This window comes from Carassius auratus, chromosome 34, assembly GCF_003368295.1.
Source record: "Carassius auratus strain Wakin chromosome 34, ASM336829v1, whole genome shotgun sequence".
Lineage (NCBI taxonomy): Eukaryota > Metazoa > Chordata > Actinopteri > Cypriniformes > Cyprinidae > Carassius > Carassius auratus.
In genome coordinates this window covers 10934923-10957008 of record NC_039276.1, presented here as the reverse complement: position 1 = coordinate 10957008, position 22086 = coordinate 10934923, and the positions used below count along the sequence as shown (strand labels likewise).

General features: G+C 37.3%; 1 protein-coding gene across 1 annotated transcript in view; it reads left to right on the top strand.

Annotated features, from left to right (window-relative positions):
* Window positions 1–1666: 1666 nt before the first annotated feature.
* clybl (citrate lyase beta like) overlaps window positions 1667–22086 on the top strand; it is a 60645-nt gene continuing 40225 nt past the window's right edge. The window contains exon 1 of the mRNA XM_026217950.1: window positions 1667–1740. Coding sequence (XP_026073735.1) covers window positions 1697–1740 — 44 coding nt within the window. The 5' untranslated portion in view covers window positions 1667–1696. The remainder of the gene's footprint in view (window positions 1741–22086) is intronic.

The following is a 22086-nucleotide window of genomic DNA, read 5'->3' as shown; positions in this document are numbered from 1 at the left end:
TGCTGGTGCTGTATCAGTATTAGTATAAAGAATGAAATGGTCCAAATATGATTTGCCATGTGTATGTAAGCAACTTTCTTCAGACAGCACATGCTGCCTTTTCGGGACAACTGAACTCTGGCTTCTTTCGGGGGCTCTGTGGTTCCTAGGGGAGACCAGAATAGAAGTTGTGAAGCTTGCTGTGATCCAAAGAAAGTGTGCCAAATGCTATCAAAACTGGATTAACAGATGACAATTGAAGTTGATGAAAGGCACTGAGCAAGAAAAAGGGAGTTTCCAAGTAACGTATGAATGGAATTTCAAACTATATGCAATATGTTGAATGTGAGTTCCCATTCACACCTGGTATTTTGTGATATTTTTGTTGCAGACCATTTAGTTTTAATTATATGATGCATATTGCAGTTTATTTAATACCTCATGTTAGCACTGAATGTTTAGTGCAATGTTCCCTGACATTAAAAATAGATTTTAGATAGAATTTGAATAGGCAAAGTCACTCCAAATCAATGTAGTAATTAACCTAGTGTGACATGATTTGCTTCATATTCTAATGCAAATGAATGTGCGTTATAGTTGTTTATTGTTGTATTTTTTTTTCTTTTAGCATTTTTTGGTTCTTACAAGCAATGCTGTGCACAACCATCACATAGCAAAATTTTTGCAACCTGACATTTCCTGATAGTCCCCTGCTGACTTCATCATGGCAAATATTGTGTGTCATTTGTTTTCCATGCATGGACCTGGCTGATGGTAGTAGTAGTAATTCACCACTGCTGTGCGCCGGTTCCTGGAGTGCGCTCTGGTGAGGTGTCGTGCACGTCAGCACATAGACATGACAATGAGGATCATCACCAAACTGAGGCTATTTTTGGAATGAAGTACTGGCTTACCAGCTCAATGTACACTATACTGCATTAAATAAAATAAAAATAATACAAATAAAAAATATATTTATATATATGTGTGTGTGTGTGTGTGTGTGTGTGTGTGTGTGTGTGGTATATTATGTATTATGTAATTGTAAATGTTTCAAACGGTAGTTTCATAATTTTTTCTTATGTGATCACATTGTTTATTTTATTAATTCTGAGTGGCATTCTATTGTCATTATGGGAATCAAAATTTTAATTTTGCATTTAAATCCAATTCTATGTGCATAAAATGTTGTATCTCAGTCCGTTCAAATAATGAGTCAAAGTATGATAACATCAAAAGTTGATTTTACTTCATTAAAAACACAGAAAAGAAGGTCAAGTCCATTGCATTGCGGGATACGATTCCACAAAGTTTTTTCTTGTTGTATGCTGCACATTTCTGGCAAATGCATGTATTTTATGTAGCTACAACAATTCTACTATACTGCACAAATAATAGGCCTATAAGCAATGTGGTAGTACTTTCTGAACATAGCCTCCAAACATTGAAGTACTCTATACTAAGTTAATATATTCCACATTAAAAGTAGAAAATACAATCTAAAAGGGTGAATAATTATATATCAGTTGTAGAAGCAGTAATTATAATTATTGATATTATTTAGTCCAGCGCATATGCAATTGTCTGCGACTTTAAATCAGAAAAGGGCGATTCTTCGTGGGCACATGCTTTTTCTCTGACCAATCAAACATCACTTTCTTTACACATAGCGAGGCTGACAGCCAATAGGAACGTCTCATATGAGGAAGCAGAAGACATGGCGCTGCGCATAGGATGTGCTTACAGAAGAGCGTCTGCGCTGTAAGTTTAAACTTACTGGAGATTTCGCTTCTCTTTACATTATAAATTATGTTTTAATGACACGGGTCGTTTTTTTAAGTGCATTCGTAGTAAAAGGAAGTCCCATATAAGTAAGTGGAGAGAATTAAGGGATAATTTTATGAGTATGACATTGACACATTTAGATGCTTTCTAATAACAGTTTGTTTGACTGTGCATTTCAAATGAATTGGTTTTGTGTCGAAGTTTATAGTCCTTCATGGATGTCGTTTGCTGATATGTCTTCCCAGAGGTTTCAAAAGATTGAATAAGAAAGCAGAAATTTGATGTAACGTTATAAAAACTATGGTTCCATCCTTATACCTGTTGCCTAGCAAGATGCAGAATGAATGTTTGGAATATCCAAAGCAAAGGAAATATTGTTTTGAGCTAAAACTATTCTGTATGACAGTGATCCTCAAATCTGGCTCGCGAGATCCACTTTTATCAACCCTAATCAAATAAACCTTCCTGTGATTTTCTAATGATCCTGAACACATTGATTAGTAAACTCAGGTGTGTTTGATTAGCGTTAGCGATAAACTCTGCGGGAAAGTGGATCTCGCGAGCCAGATTTGAGGATCACTGCTGTATGTGATAAAAGAATGAGAGACAGAATGTGTCCCGTATAAAAAAAATAAAAAACCCGGCGACTTCATTGTAATTTACATTCAAGCTGTTCAAGTCCCGCATTTAAGTCTTTCAAGAGGAAAATAAACAATGATGATAATAATAATAAATACTACTTGCATCCTTTACTTAGTCATCTATATAATGTATATATTTTGAGTTATTATTATTATTTTAAAGACATTTTTATTTTGGATTAACAAGTATGCATGAAATTGTGTTAAAGATATAAAGAATTCTAGTTAAATCCTGGAAATTTTTATATCATGGTCTCCAAATAAATATTAAGCAGCAGATCTGTTTTCAATATTGATGATAAGAAATGTTTACTGAGCACTAGGGCTGTGTATTGCCATGAATCTGGCGATACGATACGTATCACGATACAGGGGTTGCAATACGATATGTTACAATACACTGCGATACTGTAAACAAGGCAATATATTGGGGTATTTCTTATTTTAGGAATAGTATATATTGTAAGGAAAGCTGTCATTAAGAACACCAACATATGCAAACCTTAGCAATAAATAAATAAACATAAATTGTTTAACCAGAACACAGTGGGATCTGCATTTGCAATAATCAGTCCCTGCAACATTTTTTGTTATTAAATCACTTTTTGTGTAGTATGAGTAAAGTTGGATAAATTAAAGTGCTTTCAGAATATTTTAATAAAATAAAACAACATAAAAACAATAAAGCAAAAATCTGAAAAACCAAGCCCTGTGCATTATAAAGAATAATATTCTGAATATATTACAGTTGGTCTGATACCTTTATCTCAAATGGTGTCACAGTTTAATTAATTTAAGTGGGTACAGTATATAAAACAATTGAAAAATATGGATTCAGTACTGTATATATAAAACAAAGGCATAATCTTAAAAACTAAGCCTTGTGCATTATACTGAATAATATCCTGTATTTTTTAAAGTTGGTTTGATACCTTTAGATCAAATGGTGTTGTCATTTAATTTTAATTGATTTATATTATTGCATACATTAAAAGGTTTTAAAACTTTAAATTAAAAAAACAGAACTTTGTGCTATAACAGGAATGTTTTTCTGAACATTTTAGCATTGGTTTTATATTATAATGTCACGTAGTTAAATTTTTTTATTTAAATGGTTAATTTTTTTACATTCCCCCCTAGAAATTAAGCCTTGTGGAACGTAAAGGGCATAGATTTATGACTATCTGAGTTAGTTTGGGCTCAAAACATAACAGGCACAAAGAATTTAATTGGCAAAAAAAAAAAAAAATCTAATGAATTCAAACGTCAAACTAACTTTACTGCCATCGACGCAAGCACCGCACCAACTGCAAAAAAAAAAAAAAAAAGTCCCCAAAATGCTGGTGTTGGTCCAATGTGTTTTTTGAAAACCAAAGTCACTGCACCCATTTACCAAGAAATTTTGGAGCACTTCATGCTTCCTTCTGCTGACCAGCTATTTGAAGATGCTGATTTGGACCTGCTGATTTGGGACCTGCCCACACTGCCAAAAGCACCATAAGTTGGTTAAATGACTATGGTGTTGGAGTGCTTGACGGGCCAGCAAACTCACCAGACCTGAACCCCATAAATAATCTATAGGGTATTGTCAAGAGGAAAATTAGAAAAAAGACTAAAAATTGCAGATGAGCTGAAGGCCACTGACAAAGAAACCTGGGCTTCCATACCACCTCAGCAGTGCCACAAACTGATTACCTCCATGCCACACCGAATTGAGGCAGTAATTAAAGCAAAAGGAATCCCTACTAATTATTGAGTAAATGTACAAGGCCAACAATTCACAAAAAAGGGTTATATATATATATATATATATATATATATATATATATATATATATATATATATATATATATATTTCTTTTTATTAGTCTTATGAAGTATTTTAATTTGATGAGATAATGAATTGGTGGGTTTTTGTTAAATTTGACCTAAAATCAGCACAATTAAAATATCAAAGACTTAAATTACTTCAGTCTGTGTGCATTGAATTTATTTAATACACAAGTTTCACAAGTTGAGTTGAATAAATGAAATAAATTAACTTTTCCACGACATTCTAATTTATTGAGATGCACCTGTATGCCCTCCAGACACAAATGAATGACTATGAAGTTACATTAAATTCCTTAATATTTCAGAAATGTACAGTGAACTTGACATTTCCAGAGGTTTTTTAAAAAAACAGTCAAAATCACTAAAGATATTTAGTACTGTACTTCTACATGGTACATCTGTGTCTAATTCCTCTTGAGAGACTTTAATAAGGGACTTCAAACAGTTTAAATGTCAATTAAAAAGAAGGCATGGTTTTAAGGTCCCAGTAAGCTGTCCATACTGGGCATTGGTCTTCAGGACATGGTGCCAGGTGGCTGTAATTCATAGCAGATGAATTTCCAGAGGCGCTGTTCTGATATGGCAGCTATTGTCCAGTGTGAACTGTGACTGTCATGCCAGGGTTTGTCATATTTCCAGTTACCATGTGAATATGCAGTGTGTCCAATGTCAGTTTCAGTGCCCGAGGTCATCCAGGATGATGTGTTTAACTCTGGTAATTAAACCAGCAGTTCATGTTTGTTATCCCTTGAAGACAAATCCATTTGTTCAGCTTCTCTAAAGGAACACATTTCTCACACATTCGCTATTAAATTAGCTTGCATGTACAGTATAGATAACCTTGATTATAATCAGCTTTCTATTTGTTTCATAACTATGCACTGATGTGTTTTCCCACCTCCTTTCACAAAAGCAACAAAGCAAACTGAGTTGGCTTGGAAGGTAATTTGAACACATGGCTAACTGCAAGAGTGTGTGTGTGCGCGTGCGCCTTATGGAGAGTCAAGAGCCACTATCTTGGAAGACTGGGATATCTCACAAACACCCTCATGTCAAAGATGCAACAGCATCCCAGAGGAAATGTGGATTGATGCTATGAACTCCACAAGTGACGAATGTAGCCTAGAGCTTGTCAGTTACACTTCCTGGGCCTGGACCCTTTAAGTTAATGGGCAGCTTCCACTTTCGAGGCCTGCCAAGGCTTTATAGTTTTGCTTATAAGACCATGAAGTGTAATGTGCTACTAAAACTTTTTCAATTAAGAGAACTGTGCAAATGCCCTTGGATACCTGGAAGCAATGGAAAGCAATTTTAGAGGCTTTTGTTGGAATAAATCAGTTCTAAATGCCTTCATTTGCTAAACATTTTAATGAACTTCTCTTTGGGATCATATCCTGATAGGATTTTGCTTATATTTGCCCCCCCTATTTGTAATGATTAACCTTTTTTTAAATGCTAAATTCGTGCCCATAAATATCCCAGTGTGCCCATCACCATTAAGTTAATTGTTCATATTATTTGCTTTTAAACTACTGGATCAAATTTATGTCTTCGGTCCATGTTTGAATTTTATATCAACTGCAGTGGCAGTACATGAAAGGGATAAATTAGGGTTGTTATTGTTTCCTGTTCTAATATTCCTTGTGTGTGTCTGGAAGGTCTGCAACATTTTCAAACAAAGTCAACAGGACAGATCATTTTAAATGTTCAAAGCCGCCGATCCACCCCTCATCTGGTGCCTTTTAGTGTAGGTGCAGCCTGTGGCATCCCACAGAAAAATAAATGAGTGCTGAGTAAATAGCAATGTGTTGACAACTCATTTCCACATTGATTGGTGCTGGTAACAGGAGCAGAGGTGTGTGGCCTTAATCCAATTACAAAACAAAACCTCAGCCTCACTGTAACCAAGCATCTTCCAGAACATGTCCTGGACCGAGTAACTGAAATGTGAGTTATCCGGCTGACCCAGTGTGATCAAAGCAAGCCTGAGGTTGTTTTAGTGTGAACCAAGTAAGCTGGATTCAGTGGCACTCCCTCATAAAGTATGTGAGGTTGTGTTTACATTTCTTCAGTCTTCACATACACGGAAAAATTGCAGATATTGGTTTTGCGTCCATCTTGCTCTCACATTTCAGATCAGTATGTCAATATATCGGTCTATTACAACCCCCAACCATTAATTTGGGCCTTTGAAATTTGTTACAGAGCATTAACTTAACACATGTTTCTGGGGGAAAAACAAAGGGGAGGTATTAGGATTGGGAGCCAGCTGAGTAAACTGAATGTTAGAGGGATGGCAGTTTGAAGCGTTCTTGTCCCGGAGGTAACTGAGAAGGTCCATACGGCCAACAGATGGCGATTTGTGCTCTGAGTCCCCACCGACCCAAACAAGTGCCTCTGCTCTTGCATTAAAATCTTTGATCAACGGAGGGTCTCGGCCAGAGAGCGGCTCCTCAGATAGGCAGTGGACTTGCATCTGTATAAACATGGCCTTTCAGGAATGTGTGAACAATGCAACAATAGAATCTTGTTCTAGAGCCAGACCCCTGGACTCGTGCGGTTCACCGATCGAGCTTGTGCTAGGATTGAATGAACAGTTTGGGGAATATTGACTGTTTTCAGACATAACAGCGAAGGGTTGTTGAAACTTTGCCTTTGATTCACACAAATTCGAATGTGAGAGTGGCACAAAATTAGTATGATATACTGTGGAGCCAGTTAGCTAAAATTTAAACAGGCTTTATTGACATTTAGATAACATATTTAATAATAATATTCAAGCATTTTCAATTTGCACACTTAGGTAAGCTGTCACCTCATTTTTTAAAGTACATTTTTTCTATTTATTTAATCCTTAAGGGTGCAATAGTAGCTTAATGTACATTCTGTTAGTGCGTATATAAATAAACATATTATATTGCCTTTTAAAAGGTAACACCTCAATGATGGAGTTTGTACCTTCATTTCGGAGTGTAAAAACATTTTGCAGTATTTTTTTTTTTTTCTTAAAACTTCTAATGTTACACATCTCCAAGAATAGTCTAATATTTACCATGAACCAATAAGGTGTTACATTGGGCAGCTTTGTTGCATCTGTGACATAACAGTATGGACCAATTCAGAGAAAATGTTTACTTGGAAACCACTGAGTCACTGTTTGCATCAGGTGAACTGGCTGCAGTGTTAGGTGTATGCGTTGGCTTGCATGATCTGCTGCCACAGGTTCTGCCACGCTTAGTTCATCATATTCCAGCCAGGGCTATGGAGAGACACCTGGACTAGCCAGCATGTGCTGGGAAGGCCATGGTGTATCAATATCATCCATAATCAACATGAATTTACTGTCTTATACATCATAATTATTAACTTTAGTGCTGAGTTTACAGCAGGCAGCTGATGGAATATCTATAGTGACTTAGATGCAGACTTAGACTCAGGCAGCAGTTCTCTCTCAATCCCCATGGTGTCAGTGTTTGCAACGTTTGATTATTGCCCTTTGCTCACACTTCAGGTAGACAGTGGCGGGCCAGCATGCCAATGAGAAGTTTCAAGTTGCCATTTTAATGACAAGAGTACAGTTGTATTCTTTTTTTTTCCTTAATATATATTTATTGTTGTATTAAAAATAAATTATTATTGTACATTTAATAATTTAATAATATTTTATTATAATTTTTAAGACATTTCTATACCAATTAAATTGCAACATAACTAAAATATATATAATTGCATTATAGTATATAGCAGTGCAATTATATTCAATAAATAAATAGATATATAATTCAATATATATATATATATATATATATATATATATATATATATATATATATATATATATATGTATATGTGTGTGTATATTACACTTGGGGTAAAAAAAAAATAGGTGTGCTACACAGTGATTTATTTTATGTTTCTAATTTAATATTGTTTATCATTTTGAGAGTTATAAACTGTAGTCTTGTCCTACAAATTTGAATAAGTACATGTGGCTGACATGTGCTAAACTCCCTAAATCTACTGTCTCTCCACATCCTAAATCGCTAGAGGCTGCTAATTGTATGTAGAAACACGGAGAAGATCTAATTTAAAGGCCAGAGCAAACAGCACTTACAGTGAAATTAGTCTCCGGCAATGAACCGTGCAATGAAATCATTTCCATCCCTTTTTAATGACTGAATGAAATATTAAAAGAACATAAGCAATAAGAGGAGAAATAATAATAGGAGTAGATTTCCCATGATGCAGCGCATGGAAATGGGGAGATCGGAGCCCTGAGGTTGGGCTGGGCTCCTTCTTTCTGTGTCTGTGAGTCTCCACCAAGCCAACCAACGTTCCACCATTTCTCATTAGCTTTGGAAATGAGCACATCATGGTTCAGGCTTCACAGCAGGAGGTTCAAGCGCTTCTTTCAAAAATGTTTGGAAGATAGGTGGCGCTGGAGATCCTAAATATCACCTGCTTGACTTATTATGGCTTGGATATCAAAATATTGTCTGTTGCTTATTTACAACCCGGGCAAGCCATATACTCTCACAGCATTTCAAAGTGCTTTGGACTTTTAAAACACCAGTTGTAGCTTCTATAAATTCTTTTTTAATTTTTATATTGGTTTAAGGCTCTTTTCCCACTGTGTTGGATGAACTGTTGCAATCCCGAATTGAGCATTTGGCTCATGTTGCTATGGGAGTATGTTTATGGATTCAATGGTAATTTTATAGTAACTGTTAAATGTCAAATTTAGGTTATTGGACTTCTCTTTTAATAATAGGCTTGTAATGCTCTGGATTTGTGGAGAACAAAGCTCCTGCCTGTAAATGTTTTTCCCCTCAGGGAATTATCTCTATCTTTATCTTTATTTCATCATATGAAAGTAACACAGCTGTTGTCAGATTCACAGAAAGGCTATCCTGCCAGAATGTCATTTAAAACATCCATATCTATCTATCTATCTATCTATCTATCTATCTATCTATCTATCTATCTATCTATCTATCTATCTATCTATCTATCTATCTATCTATATATATATATATATATATATATATATATATATATATATATATATACAAAGACAAACTAGTAATTAATTATTCCAAATTGTCTGTTTAATATTATTATTTTTTTTAAGATGATATATTTTATTTTAGAAAGAAAAATGTACAAAATTCGACAAACCTCATTAAATAAAAATACTTTAATTTACAGACTATTACGTTTTGCTATGAATGCAATACTGTCTCTCCAATTTGATTTCCAAGGTTTGGCTGAACCTGATTTTTTTTTTCAGGTGTTCACACGTCTGTGGGATTTGGAGGGAGTTAATCAGTGTTCTCTGCTTTCGGCAGACATGTGTTAGGAGCACGATGAACCTGAAAAATCAACTAATTATGGATATCACCCCCGCAATGATTACACCTTACTCCCTCTTTCCTATTGCTACTCATGCTTTTTGTGTCTTTTAGTTTTACCTTTAGGCTAGAAAGTAGTTTGTTCTAATGTCAGCAACTGTGTACCTCACCCACGTGTATTACGCACAAAAGCTTTGTAACAACTAGATTTCTTATTTCTAACAGCTGAAATTGACTAGGTTGCCTAAAAAGCTAGTTCACTATTGGAAAGAAACTCTGCATAATTAGATGGGTCAGGTTCAACTGACCTAAATTACATTATTTATTTATTTTTAGAGGGCAACAGAATGGGTCTTAAAGGCTTGTTTTTAAAAGTTTTACTGCTTTTAAATTGGAACCGCACCAGAATGGCAGAGCTCTAATAACCCTAACTACTCTAACACAATTAGTTTGGTTGACCAGATTACTAGATATATTCTTATATTAACTATTCAACCTATAGCAACTAATTGGCTAATACTCTATTGGATGATAAGCCAAGCATAATAAACAATCCCTTGGGCCTGCAAAAGATATTTGTACTCTGAAAGTCGTGATTATTTGATAATATGAAATGATTTGATATGATATGATATTGACTGCCCTTCTGGATGCTCTCCATGTAGAACGTCTGCTCCTGAAAATCTTGTTCCGTGTATCCTGTCCCATTCCCAGAGGGTTGAACCGATATGGCCTTTGGAAGTGGGAGCACGCAAGCAAGCGAGACCGCTACTTGCACCTCTTAATGGGGAGCGTGTTGGGCGCCTGTTCACATCACTGGGTATAAGGGCCAACACTGCCCTGCTAGTGCTAAAGCTCATTAGATAAAGGCCAAGATCCGGAACTGGAACAGGAACTGGACCGAGCCAAAGACCGTCCTCCCCCGCCCCACACCTCATCACACTCCAGAAGAAAATCTGTGCTCGTAGGACGCATCTGTCCGCATCACTGACCCCCTTAAGATGCTAGTTTCCAGGCTCAGCTGCCTTCGGTTCGGTTACAGTTAGTGCCTCCTGAGTACCCACAATATCTGTTTGGTTAGTTTTTGTTTTGTTTATTGTTTCCAGATGGCAGCCCTCAACTTTGCCTGCGTGGCTTTCAAGTTCCCAGTGAGCGTTTTATAGTCTTGGCTGGAGTGCTTATCCTGTTTCCTAGACCCTGCTTTATGATGGCACCTATTTTTTATTTTTTTGCCTTGAATCTGGGAGCCACTGTCAAAAGCTACACTTTTCTACCGTGAAAAGGTGCAGTATAGATTTGTTGTGACGCCAAAAGGTTTACCCTAAGTTTAAGGGTCACTTGTGAAGGTAGGGTCCTATTCTAAGCAATTTAGTTCCGTATTGGGAACCGGCCAGATCTTTTTTGTTTGTAGAGGTGCAGTGAAATGTGGTCCTTTTGTTATGGGAAGGACTGATGAGGCTGGAAACCTTTTCCCATGGCTAGATCTGGGCACCGTTAAAGCCACGTCATTTATTTACAGGAATACAGGAGGTCAGTCTCGGCTGTAAACTGAGAGGCGGATGACTAAACGAATAAACCTATCCTTATAGGAATATTCAGGGTTCAATGCAAGTTAGGCTCTACTGACAGTATTTGTGGTTAAAATGTATGTTGATTAAAATAATTGTTACTTTAATTGTAACCGAAATCGAGATCACATTGCTGCATTTGCAGTGGAAGTGGATAGGGCCAGTTTTTGGAGTATTTAAAAGCAGAAATGTGAAAAGTAACAAAGTACATTAATTCTTCTGTTAAAACTTGTTTAATTTGAAAAGTAAAATTAAAAGAATAAAAATAAAAAAATATAAGCAAATCTTTTTTTTCTTTTTTTCTTTTTACAGTAAAATCACACTCATATTGTACTGGTGACTATTCTGTTCACACAGCCAGCGTTGTAACATTTACAAATTGGCACCATTCACTTCCACTGTAATTGCCTCACTGTGAAAAGTGGGGAAAAGTGGAAATAATTATTTTTCATTTCATAACTTTATGCTGCAAATGCTGGTGATCAAGCTTAACCAGAACATATATTTTTAAGAAAGTCTTCATTTCCACTATTGACCGGTTTCCCTTGCATGCCATTCTGGTTTAACCACAATCTCCACAGTCTGTAGCTCGGTTTGTTGGGACCGTATGTTTACATTGCTAAAGCGACTGGAGACCAGTTTCCTGTTGCACGCAGCTGGTGTCAGCGTCAAGTGTCATGGTAACAGCACGATGACGGTGTCAGGCAGGACTTAGCTCTTGTCAGTGTTAATCACGAGATCATCATGTTGTTAAGATGCTGAGAAAGTGGCGATACAGTATCGCATGTAGCACTGTAACGTGCTCTGGCCTGAGGCTGACCCCTGGGATGTGGTGTGACCGTGACGTATAAGCTGTTTTTTTTTTTTTTTTTTTTTTTTTTTTTGTCCTGTCCGTTTAATCTTTTCCCTGACCATTAGGCGACTTGGGTCGGGAAGGGACAACATCTTTAGGCTGCTCTTTTTTTTTACTTTGTTATCATGTAAAAGGTTCCTTTAAATAGAAGGGAAGCCTCATTCATTTAATGTGTTTAAGAAAGGACCTTAAAGAACAACCAGGTTGTCAGTGAGAATGTAACAGTGCTGTGCAGACTTTTTAAGTTGCACTTCGAGTACACTGTAGTTAATGCAAGATAAGTGTTTTGTCTATATTGTTTTTGATGAATTGCTGATCTTTATTCTAACCTGTTTCTGGGACACTACAGGAAGTCCTTGAATATTTTCACACAATTTTGCAATCACGTAACATGAGTTGGAAAATGAATCTATGTAAGTTTTCTGTAAAAATCCAAAAGATAGCCTATTTTTTTTTTTTTTTTTTTTGGTGGTGCATATTGTTTAAAAACTTTTCAATGTTGTCAGTGGTGATGATGAAGATAGCTGTCAAATCTTTGGGGGTTATTGTGGATGCCACATAATATATCCATTAGTCAACATTAGGGTTGGGAATCATTCGAAATTTTTCAATTCCACCAAACGGTTCCGGTTCCGATTCCGGTTCTATTAAAATCATTAAACAACTATTACAAAATGTAAACATTTGTGACACCCCTTATGTGATCCATATGTTGCATACGCCATTTTTGCACTTTGTCATCGCTGAAATCAGGAGTTAGGAAAGGAGTCTACTTATGTTTTCTGAAAATCCAAAAATTCAAAATTCTTTAATTTTTTCAACCCTTGAATGGTGGACTTTGGGTCAAAAATATTTAACTCTTGGAATAAATATTAATAAATAAATATTGGATACTTAAAATATGCATGTCTAGGTGAAGGTTTAATCGTTACACAGAAAGTAGAGGTTTATTTCTGATCTGGTCTGATTCAGCCATCTTTAAATGTTTCCCTTTTGAACTAATTATCACTTAATAGCTAATGTGCCAACAAACAACTAGGCTAATTAATCTCTGATTTTGCTTCTGTGAGAGCACATATTGAATTATTTTAACACCTTTGTAAATGTCCCCAGAAGAGCGTTCTTTATCAGAATCTGCCCCAGCTGCTCAATGCTCCAACAGGTGAGGGTGTCTCGGTACATTTATGGATTTCTTTTTTACTGCCCTTGGAATACTTATTATTTTACCAGAGGAATTTTTTTTTTTTGTTTTTTTTTCATTTGGTTTATCTGTAGCTTAGAACGTATGACAGAATCACTTTGTTTGTAGTTACTTCTGAACAAAGAAAAGCATTTGCCCACATATTTTTTTTCTATGCTCATGTCTGAAAGGGTTGAGGGGAACAGTTTGTTTTGCTGAAAGTGTCCTCTAAACGGTTTAACCTTCCTGAGTGGCCCAACAAATAGATAGGCTGAATTTGGTGGTGGTGGATTTGTATTCAGGCAACACGAAGGCCCGTGATTATGAAGACGTGTGAATTACAGACCAGGTCACTTGAAAGTGACGACCTGGTAATGGCACCAAAGCCTTTGGAGGAACAGCCTTTTGAGGCCTTTTCCCTTTAATTCCAATGCTTGCTTGTCCCCACAAAACCCCCCTTAGTCCAGTTGGCACAGCTTTGATCTGTCCGTTTGACAATGAGCCCATCACAAGATTGCAAATTAAGGCAACTGGACACTAAATATAAAAAATGGAACAAAATACCATTTGGGGGTCTTTCTTGTGTTTGGAGCTGACTGTTTGTGTTCACAGTTGCTAAAAAAAACCCCCGTTGCAGTATGTTTTTTTTTTTTTTTTTTTTTTTTTAATTTCTGGTTTTGCCTTTGGTGTTTTTTGCAACAATTTTCTAGGGTGTCGGATGTCCATCTCTTGCTGCTGGTAGTCAGACCACAGTAAACAACTCTCAGACCCATCGCCATGCCTTTTAGACCCAGCTGCAGTCATGCGCTACTACCTACAGGCTTTTGTTTACCCTTCTGGGCCCCAGCTGCTGGGATAGGTGATAGCCATGCTCCTCGCCCCGAGGCCGCCCAAAAACCTGAGTCTGTGCACTGTTGCACCCCAAAACCTAAATAGGCGCATTAGACACAGCACATTAAGGGGCTGCTGGTGTGGAGGTGGGTGCGTGTCCCAGAGGCCCTCGTCTCTCTCCTCCTTCACACCTCGGCCCCTTTGCTCTGTCTGGACAGATCAGGGGCCATGACACTGCAAAAGCTCAGCGCGGGCTTTGAACTTCGTGTCCCCCCCCTCCCATCCCCTGTTCTCCCATCTCCATTAACACAGTAACTTACTGATTTAGATATATCTCCACCAGTGAGAAAGGGTGCCCATTGTTCACTACTTTTTCTTGTTACACCATGTTTGATTTGCCATTATATGAACCGTTTTTGTGTCTCTGTTGACCTTTCTTTTTCTGCTTCACTCCCATCCCAACATCTTAAGTGCCATATACGGGGCCACAGCACTATAAGCTATGGAAATACCCACAGTCTCGAGCCAAATGTATGCATTTTCATTGTGGGCTTGGTGAACTGGGGTCTATATAAAGTTTAAAATATATAGTTTTAAAAAAACGTATTATGTCGTATTAAGGAGGTACAGTTTAAAATGTACAGAATTTAAACGATAGAAAAGCTGTCTGAATGTACAAAAATACAAAAAAGAATCACTGATATAGTCCAGACAAGCTATTATGGAGATAATAAAGACTAAAGGGCAGAGGAAAACTAACATGGAGATAAAAACAAACTGCCCAGTTTATCCTTACTGACAATTTTCTCCTCTATAATGAAGTGTATTTCCCTGTGGCTCGCATTGTGCGCTCTGATTTTGTGCAAATTCAGTTTCATAGCTGAGAGAGCGCGAAAGATTGGATCAATAATGTGGGCCCGGGATCAGAAAATGAGGAATCCTGTTCCCAAAATAATGAAAAGCAATGATGGTGTCTCTCCACTCATAATGAACTTTACTACGAGCGTACTTGAGCATGACTTTGTCTCAGAGCAATGCAAATGGAATTGCCCCCTGATGGTTTGGAATGCACCCAGCTGGCCTTTAAAAGGTGATAATTGGAAAATACAGGATACAGCCGTGGTCAAAAAAGGGACTTCTTGTTCGACTGCTTTAACCATTGTGTGTTTGATACAGGCGACGGCGAGCTTGCTTTGAGCATGATTTTTACATTTGCATTTTTTTTTCATAGACGTGTCACTAGTTTATGTTAATTTGACCATAGCAAGCTACCTTTGCTGTTAAGTTGTGTATTTTATTTTTTTTAGTTTTTAGTTTATTAATCGTCTATTTTTTTATGTCCTTGACGGATTTTAGTTGGGTTGCACTTTAAGATTCAAACTTTTAGAAGATTTTTAATTTTTAGTGTTGACATTTTACTGTAATTGACCCATTTTACTATTATACATTTTTATTAAACCATTATACGTTATCATATGCTTGTCCTCTGTTTATTATAAGACATTTGTCAGGGGGGAATAATAAAAAAAATGATTATATATTTTATTTTATTTATTTTTGGTTCAACTGCGCTCTATTCCAGGTTAGATTTTTCCCAGGCTTACGTAGCTCTCACAGATAAAGGTAAAGTGAGGCACAGAAGAGGTAGAAACATGTCCTTGACTCGCCTCCTTTCTTCTAGCTTTATTGTAGTCCTACAGCAGTGCATAAAGCCAGACAACATTCCTCTACATCCACGGAAGGAAGTCATGAGGCCTGGGATTTTGGGAAGCTTCTGTCCCTTACAAGTCTAAATTGAAACCAGTTCGCTTCTCCTCCTTTAACTCTGTTTAAGGAGGTACAGATGGACTTCATTAGTCGCTCAGTAGTAAGGGCTCAGTTATAATCGGACTCTAACTCAAGCGGTGAATACTTTTTAAATTTGATTTGTGTATGTAATGTGCGGAGTGATGCATTTGTGTCTATTTTTGGAGTTCTGTCAAAGCACAAACAAGAAGATAAAAGTTATCAACTGACGCCACGCTTAGACGAGCTGTTTTGAAAATGCCAACATTATCCAAACAAAATAGCGTGTGTTTGGTGCCATCCTGCCTGACCTGGGTGTCAGTCTGCTGAAGTTTCCATCATTAGCGAACCGATGTGCCGCCTGTACAGGAAAGCTTCTGAAATATCACATGGAACCTTTTCAAATAATTTCCTCTGAGTCATGAGCCGTGTTGTCAGCGGTTATGTCAGCTGAGGTGAAAAGGCTGGACTCCAGTACAAGTTCAAGATGCTCTGGGCATTGCAAATTCACTCCAGCCAATGCTAATTTATAAAGTCTGTTTTCCTTGCAAGGCACCGTGCTTTCTCAGCTCATGTGCCTGCTCTAAATGTGCGATGTGTATTTTCAGTATTGATGTGTATCAGGTGGCAAAAATGTTGACCAGGTGGAGCGGGAAAGGAAGGGTGGTGGTTGGACACGGCCCATGGCCAAGCATAACAGCTTCCATTCCTCCCGCCCTCCCTTCTTTCATCATAATGATTATCCAGATTTTATTCAGCGAGATGTGAGAATTAATTTAGCTGAGCTTATCAGTGAATTAACTGACTGCCAGGAACATGGGGTAACTCATCATGGGATAACTAATAACTAACTTAATTAAAGTAGCAGTTACTCATTTATAACTTTTTCTAACTTTTAGTTTTACTCACTTTTTCCTGCAGCAAATATTTTGTTTTTGAAATCCACTAATAATTAATTCTATCAAGTAAACTGTGTTGCATGACATTGATACATCTAAAATATGTCATCAAGCAATTTTTAAAGCTAGAGTCAGTCACTCTTTAGAAAGAGTTGTTAGTGAAGCTACTAATAAAAAGTAGCAAACTCCATAGAGGTTTTTAAAGTAGAAATAGAAATCATTTTAACTAACAGAAAGAGTTTGTTCATGTATTTATCTGGCACAAAAACATTGCTGCTTTCAGTCAAATGGCATTCCACTGACAGCAATTTGCAGAGTCAAAACCACCTGACATTATTTGGCTGAGAGCTGTGATATTAGTGAAATGTTCTTTCGGATGATTAATTTCAAAAACCTGGTATGAAACAAACAAATGACTGATTCATTTAAAGTCCACATGAAATGAACATTCACCTATAGATATTATAGTGAGTAATTAATCCATGCAGATTAATGCATGCATTTTTTCTTTTTGGTAAATGCTGTTCTTTAATATATGAGCTACATTTCATGAGTAGTTTATAGTGTCACTAACTGCAGTAGCATATGTTTTTTACAAACTTGATTGTAGTTTAGTAAATCAGCTTTTCATATAGTCTTAAATGCATATTGTAATATTTCGTGTTTTTTTTTTTTGTTGTTGTTTTTTTTTTTGCATTCATAGAGTTGGTAACATTGAATGAAAAAGATGGACCATCATTTAGTGAGACAAACTTAGTCTGTGGCACTCCGCTTAGCTTTTTGGTGTTAGCACTAATCTGTTGACCATCTCTTTAAAAGAGTTTTAACTGTATGCCTTTCTCCTTAGGATAAAGGGTTGTTTATCTCCCCTGCCCCCTTTGCTTACACACTGATGTAGGCCTTCTGGATTTACTGTGGTGTTTCTACAGATGCTGGGAAGTTTGCTGTCTGCAGAGTCGAGGCGCCTGCTCTGCCATTTGCATCCACCTGGCAGTTTAGTAAATTCATTAGCTAGAGGCAAGAAAACAAACACGCTGCCCTTTCCTCCCTCCCACCTCCACTCTGCCTTTTCCACGTTCGCTCTTTTTATTCCCTGCTGCCCTCCGCTCTGCATTAGTATTCCAGATTCCACGAGATGTTGTATGTTAATACTGTATTCAGTGGTTTGGAATGTTGGATTATATCCGTAGCCTTCAGTCATGTTTCCACTGTTACGCTAATTAAACGAAACCCTGTGTTTACTTTCGAGAAACGCACAGCAGCATGTCTACTGAGCAGACATTTTGTATCGTAAATGCATTTAAATAAGCCCTCAGTTTTGAGAAGTTACATTGCTCATAATGATTCTTCCTGGATCTGTCTGATGTAATATATTCAGCATACAGACCGCAGTTCTGCAGATCCCAGCGGCTCTGATTCAGAGCAAATCCCAACAGGGCGACGCTGGATTCCTGACCCCACGTTGGGCCAGACGCCATATATCGTGGTTCTGGAACTTACTTGCTCAGCTTCTCCTCCTGCGCTGCGCTGGGTGAAAATGTGGCAACTATAAACATTGGTTATATGAATTTGCTTGAATAACTGAATAAATTAAGTTTTCAGCTTGTGCATTATCACCATAGACCACAATTCAGACCCAGAAGTCTGATCCGTGGGGTTTGTCGTTTGATTGTTGGCTAATACTAGTTCAGAAATTAAGAACCTCATTTTTTTTGCCTACTTGAGATGGACCACAAGGACCACAGTCTGTTTGAGTGAATTCTTAACTAGAATATGGTTGGATTTTAATTACTGTCCTCACATGGTCTTGTGTGAGAGTGGAGGTGGGCGGCCTCGGTGGGTTTGGTGACTCTGTGGTGGAGCAGAAGTAGGTTGGGCTTCAGGAAACTCCCTGTAGTGTCAGAAGCGATCGGGTCTAAGCCAGTATTAATTAAAGGATCTGGACTGGGCTGATGGGAGCGGGGGTGTCACATCACTTCTGGGTCACACACAACACACACACACATGTGCACGCACAGACCACAAAAGCAGCCTCAAAAACAGATTAATCTTAATTTACTTAGAGATTTTTAAATTATCACTTTGAGAGCCGCTTTTTATTATGAACTAGAACTATATATCAAATGCCCCCCCCCATTTGATCCTGACGTGTCACCGGTAACACTAACACATTTGTGCTGGTATCTGGCTTGATACAGAGCTGGAGCTAAACGGCAGTCATGCGTGCAGCATTTGATTGGCCGTCCTGTTGATATTAGCTGTTTAGATGCTATTAGTGCAGGTCTGGTGGAAACATTCATGCCTGAGAGAGTCTGAATCCTGCATAAAATCGAGTAGTTCTGTAAACGCTCATGGTTCTTGACGGGTTTCACTGACCCAGGGTCAGCACGAGTGTCACAGTCTCTTTGTTAAGTAATGGCAGTGCCCGTTTCTGTGTCTTTTCTGGGTTCAGGGTGTTGTAGAGGAGAGGGGGACACCCATGAAAGAGGCACCTCTCATTTGTTCCATGTCTAACCAGCAACTCGAGCATGTGTGAGTTGATCAGGGCAATTCGTGCCTTGGGGAATGCAATTCAAACCATTTGTCTCCTTTTCCTTTGCGTAAACACATGTCATTTTGTATTTCTTTTTTAATTTGTCAGTCACTCTTGGTTAAACAGCCTTACTAAAATCAGTCATGATTTCCCCAGTTTTTAAAAGCACGCACAGGAGATGCTACATAAATACATGCAATACCAGGACATACCACTAGAGGGTATACTTATCAGGCTTTTGTTGAGCCGCTTTAGAGGAAGTGTTTTGGATCGCAAAAGATCAAAACAGTCCTTTACTATGGATGGGTATTTCCACTCATTTGATTTTATATCCAGTACTTTTTTAAAAGGGCAAAAATTAAAACCAGTATTCATACCTGAAAAAAAAGTTTTTGATTTCTTTGGATAAAGTGTGTAATTATAGCCATTTAACAGCTAAACATAATTCGGAATTTGTATAAACAAATGTATATTTCCTAATTTGTTTTCCATTTATTAACATCAATTATGGACTATTTTTTATTCACTTTGAAGCATGATACATGTTAATTACAATGCTAAATTATTAATTAAATAATTAATTAAATAATGTTCATTATTATTGAAATAAATGTTCAATATAGAACATAATAAAGGTCAATAAATATTACAATATAACATAAAAATCAATATTTCCATCTGCCGTCTGGCATTACCATGCAGAAATTAACTGAATTCAGTCATTCCAGAGCCATTTGTTTGTGCTTGGCATGTACTGTACAAAACCCAGATGCCCCTCATTTACTGTACCTCAGCTCCAAGCTACTGGACAGATAGGTGTTATGGGAAAATCTTACCTGGGACAATCTTTCCCACTGTTTTTTCTGTTCAGAGAGACACATGGGCTGCCTTCATATCCACAAAGCTGGAGACAGAGTCTTTCTGACCCGTATCCTCCCTGCGCTGGGCCTCTGCCACCTGTGGTGAAGCTAGACCATCCATCTTTAACACACACACACACACATACTGCTCTTGGCTGTATCTTGCAGTCATTGCATAAGCATCCTGATGCCTTGATGTAAGAGTTATAGGAATAGTCTCTCAAAAATAAAATATTCTGTCATCATTTTCTCACCTTAATGTCATTCCAAAATGTTATGACTTTCTATCTTTCATGGAACAAATACAGAAAATATAGAAATGTTCACACTGCTCGTCCTTTCAGTGAACTCACACAATGTCTAGGGGCGCTCAAAGACAGGACAGCACCTTTATTCTAGTCCATTTAACTTATGCACTTCTTAAGCCATACGTAAGTTAATGCCACTTTTAGCTAAAGATCTGTAGCTCTCAAATCACTTTTGAGCATATTGATGTTGCATACTTGACACATTAAACTTTTAATGCCAATGACCAAAAATTATTGATTATCACAAGCCTTATTACCATTATAGCCAATTGAAATGTGCATGCATATACAGTGAATCACAATTTCAAGTTTTCTCTCACATAAAACAAACAGAAGATTTGGAATATGGAGAGTGAGTTGCATTAGCTACTTTTATGGTGTTTTATTGTGCTTTTCATTTTATGGAAAAGACCAGCATGAACATTCTTCAAAATATCTTCTTATGTATCCACCAAAGAAAATAAGTTTACCAGAGCAGTAAAATAAAATAGTTTTTGTTATCAGTCAGGACTTTCATAGCACCTTTTTATTACACTTATTTGATATTATTTGTTTCAAAAAGTATTACATTTGAATTCTCAAAAAACTATTTCTGTTATTTCTATTCTACAGTAGTTATGATATGTCCGACTGTAGTCAATGTGTGTGTGAAGGGTGCAGATTGTTACGGCAGTCAGATGGCAAGTGTTTCGCTGTGTTTAAGAGCCAATCTCTGGCACCAGTGTGCTCATCACTGCAGGTCGCAGTCCGCTGGGCTTTAGTCAGGTAGGCCCTCCATAGAGAGATGACTACAAAGGGCTCAGATCTGTCCATATGGCAGAGGGACAGAGCGAGACGTGCGTTTGAGGTGCTTTGGAGTGCAGCCAGAAGAGTTGAGCGTGACGTGGAGACGGCAGGGCCTGTCGAGAGTAGAGGTATGACAAAGCAATGCCTGTCTGGGGCTGCGTGAGTGTGTGTGTGTTTGCTTCCTTTGACATGACATATGGGTTAGATTTGTTTAGCCACCTGTGTGTGGGTGCATGCAAGAGTGTGTGGGTGCATGTTGCATTTTTATATTCACACACCTGTATATTTTTGAATGGACACTTTAGAGTATAACTTGACTTTAACCTTTTGTGCTGAAGACATGAATACTTCAAACATTTTTTGAGATGAGGTGTTCTATTACTTTTCTAAGCTATTGGACTTTTCAGCCTGTTAAACAATACAATGAAAATGAGTACAAAATGAGTGATGAATTGTAATTTCCAGTTTTGTGAATTCCAAAACTTAAGTTAGTGTTTTATTTAGTCAAAAACTGATAATTGCATTTGGGTAATTGGGTAATTTAAGTATTTATGATCTGCAGAGTGTCATTTTCTACGGTGATGCATTAAACCAGTTGTAGTAAAGTTCTTAAGGAAAGAGCTGTCTCTCAATGTTTTTGCCAAATTTGCATTTTACATATTTAAAAATTTAACACTGAAGAACTTTTGACATGGTGAAGTGCATCCCCGCTGCTAACATGTCAAAACACGCATCTGAGAAGAGCTTACTAAACTCACTGTATTGAAAATGATTTTGGTTGTGTTTCTGAATATTGGTGGCCAAAATATGAATGCATCATTTGCAAAAATGATAGGCTTCCATTGAAGGAGGGATCAAGTTATATCTAGAGTCTGGAATATCATATACTGACAG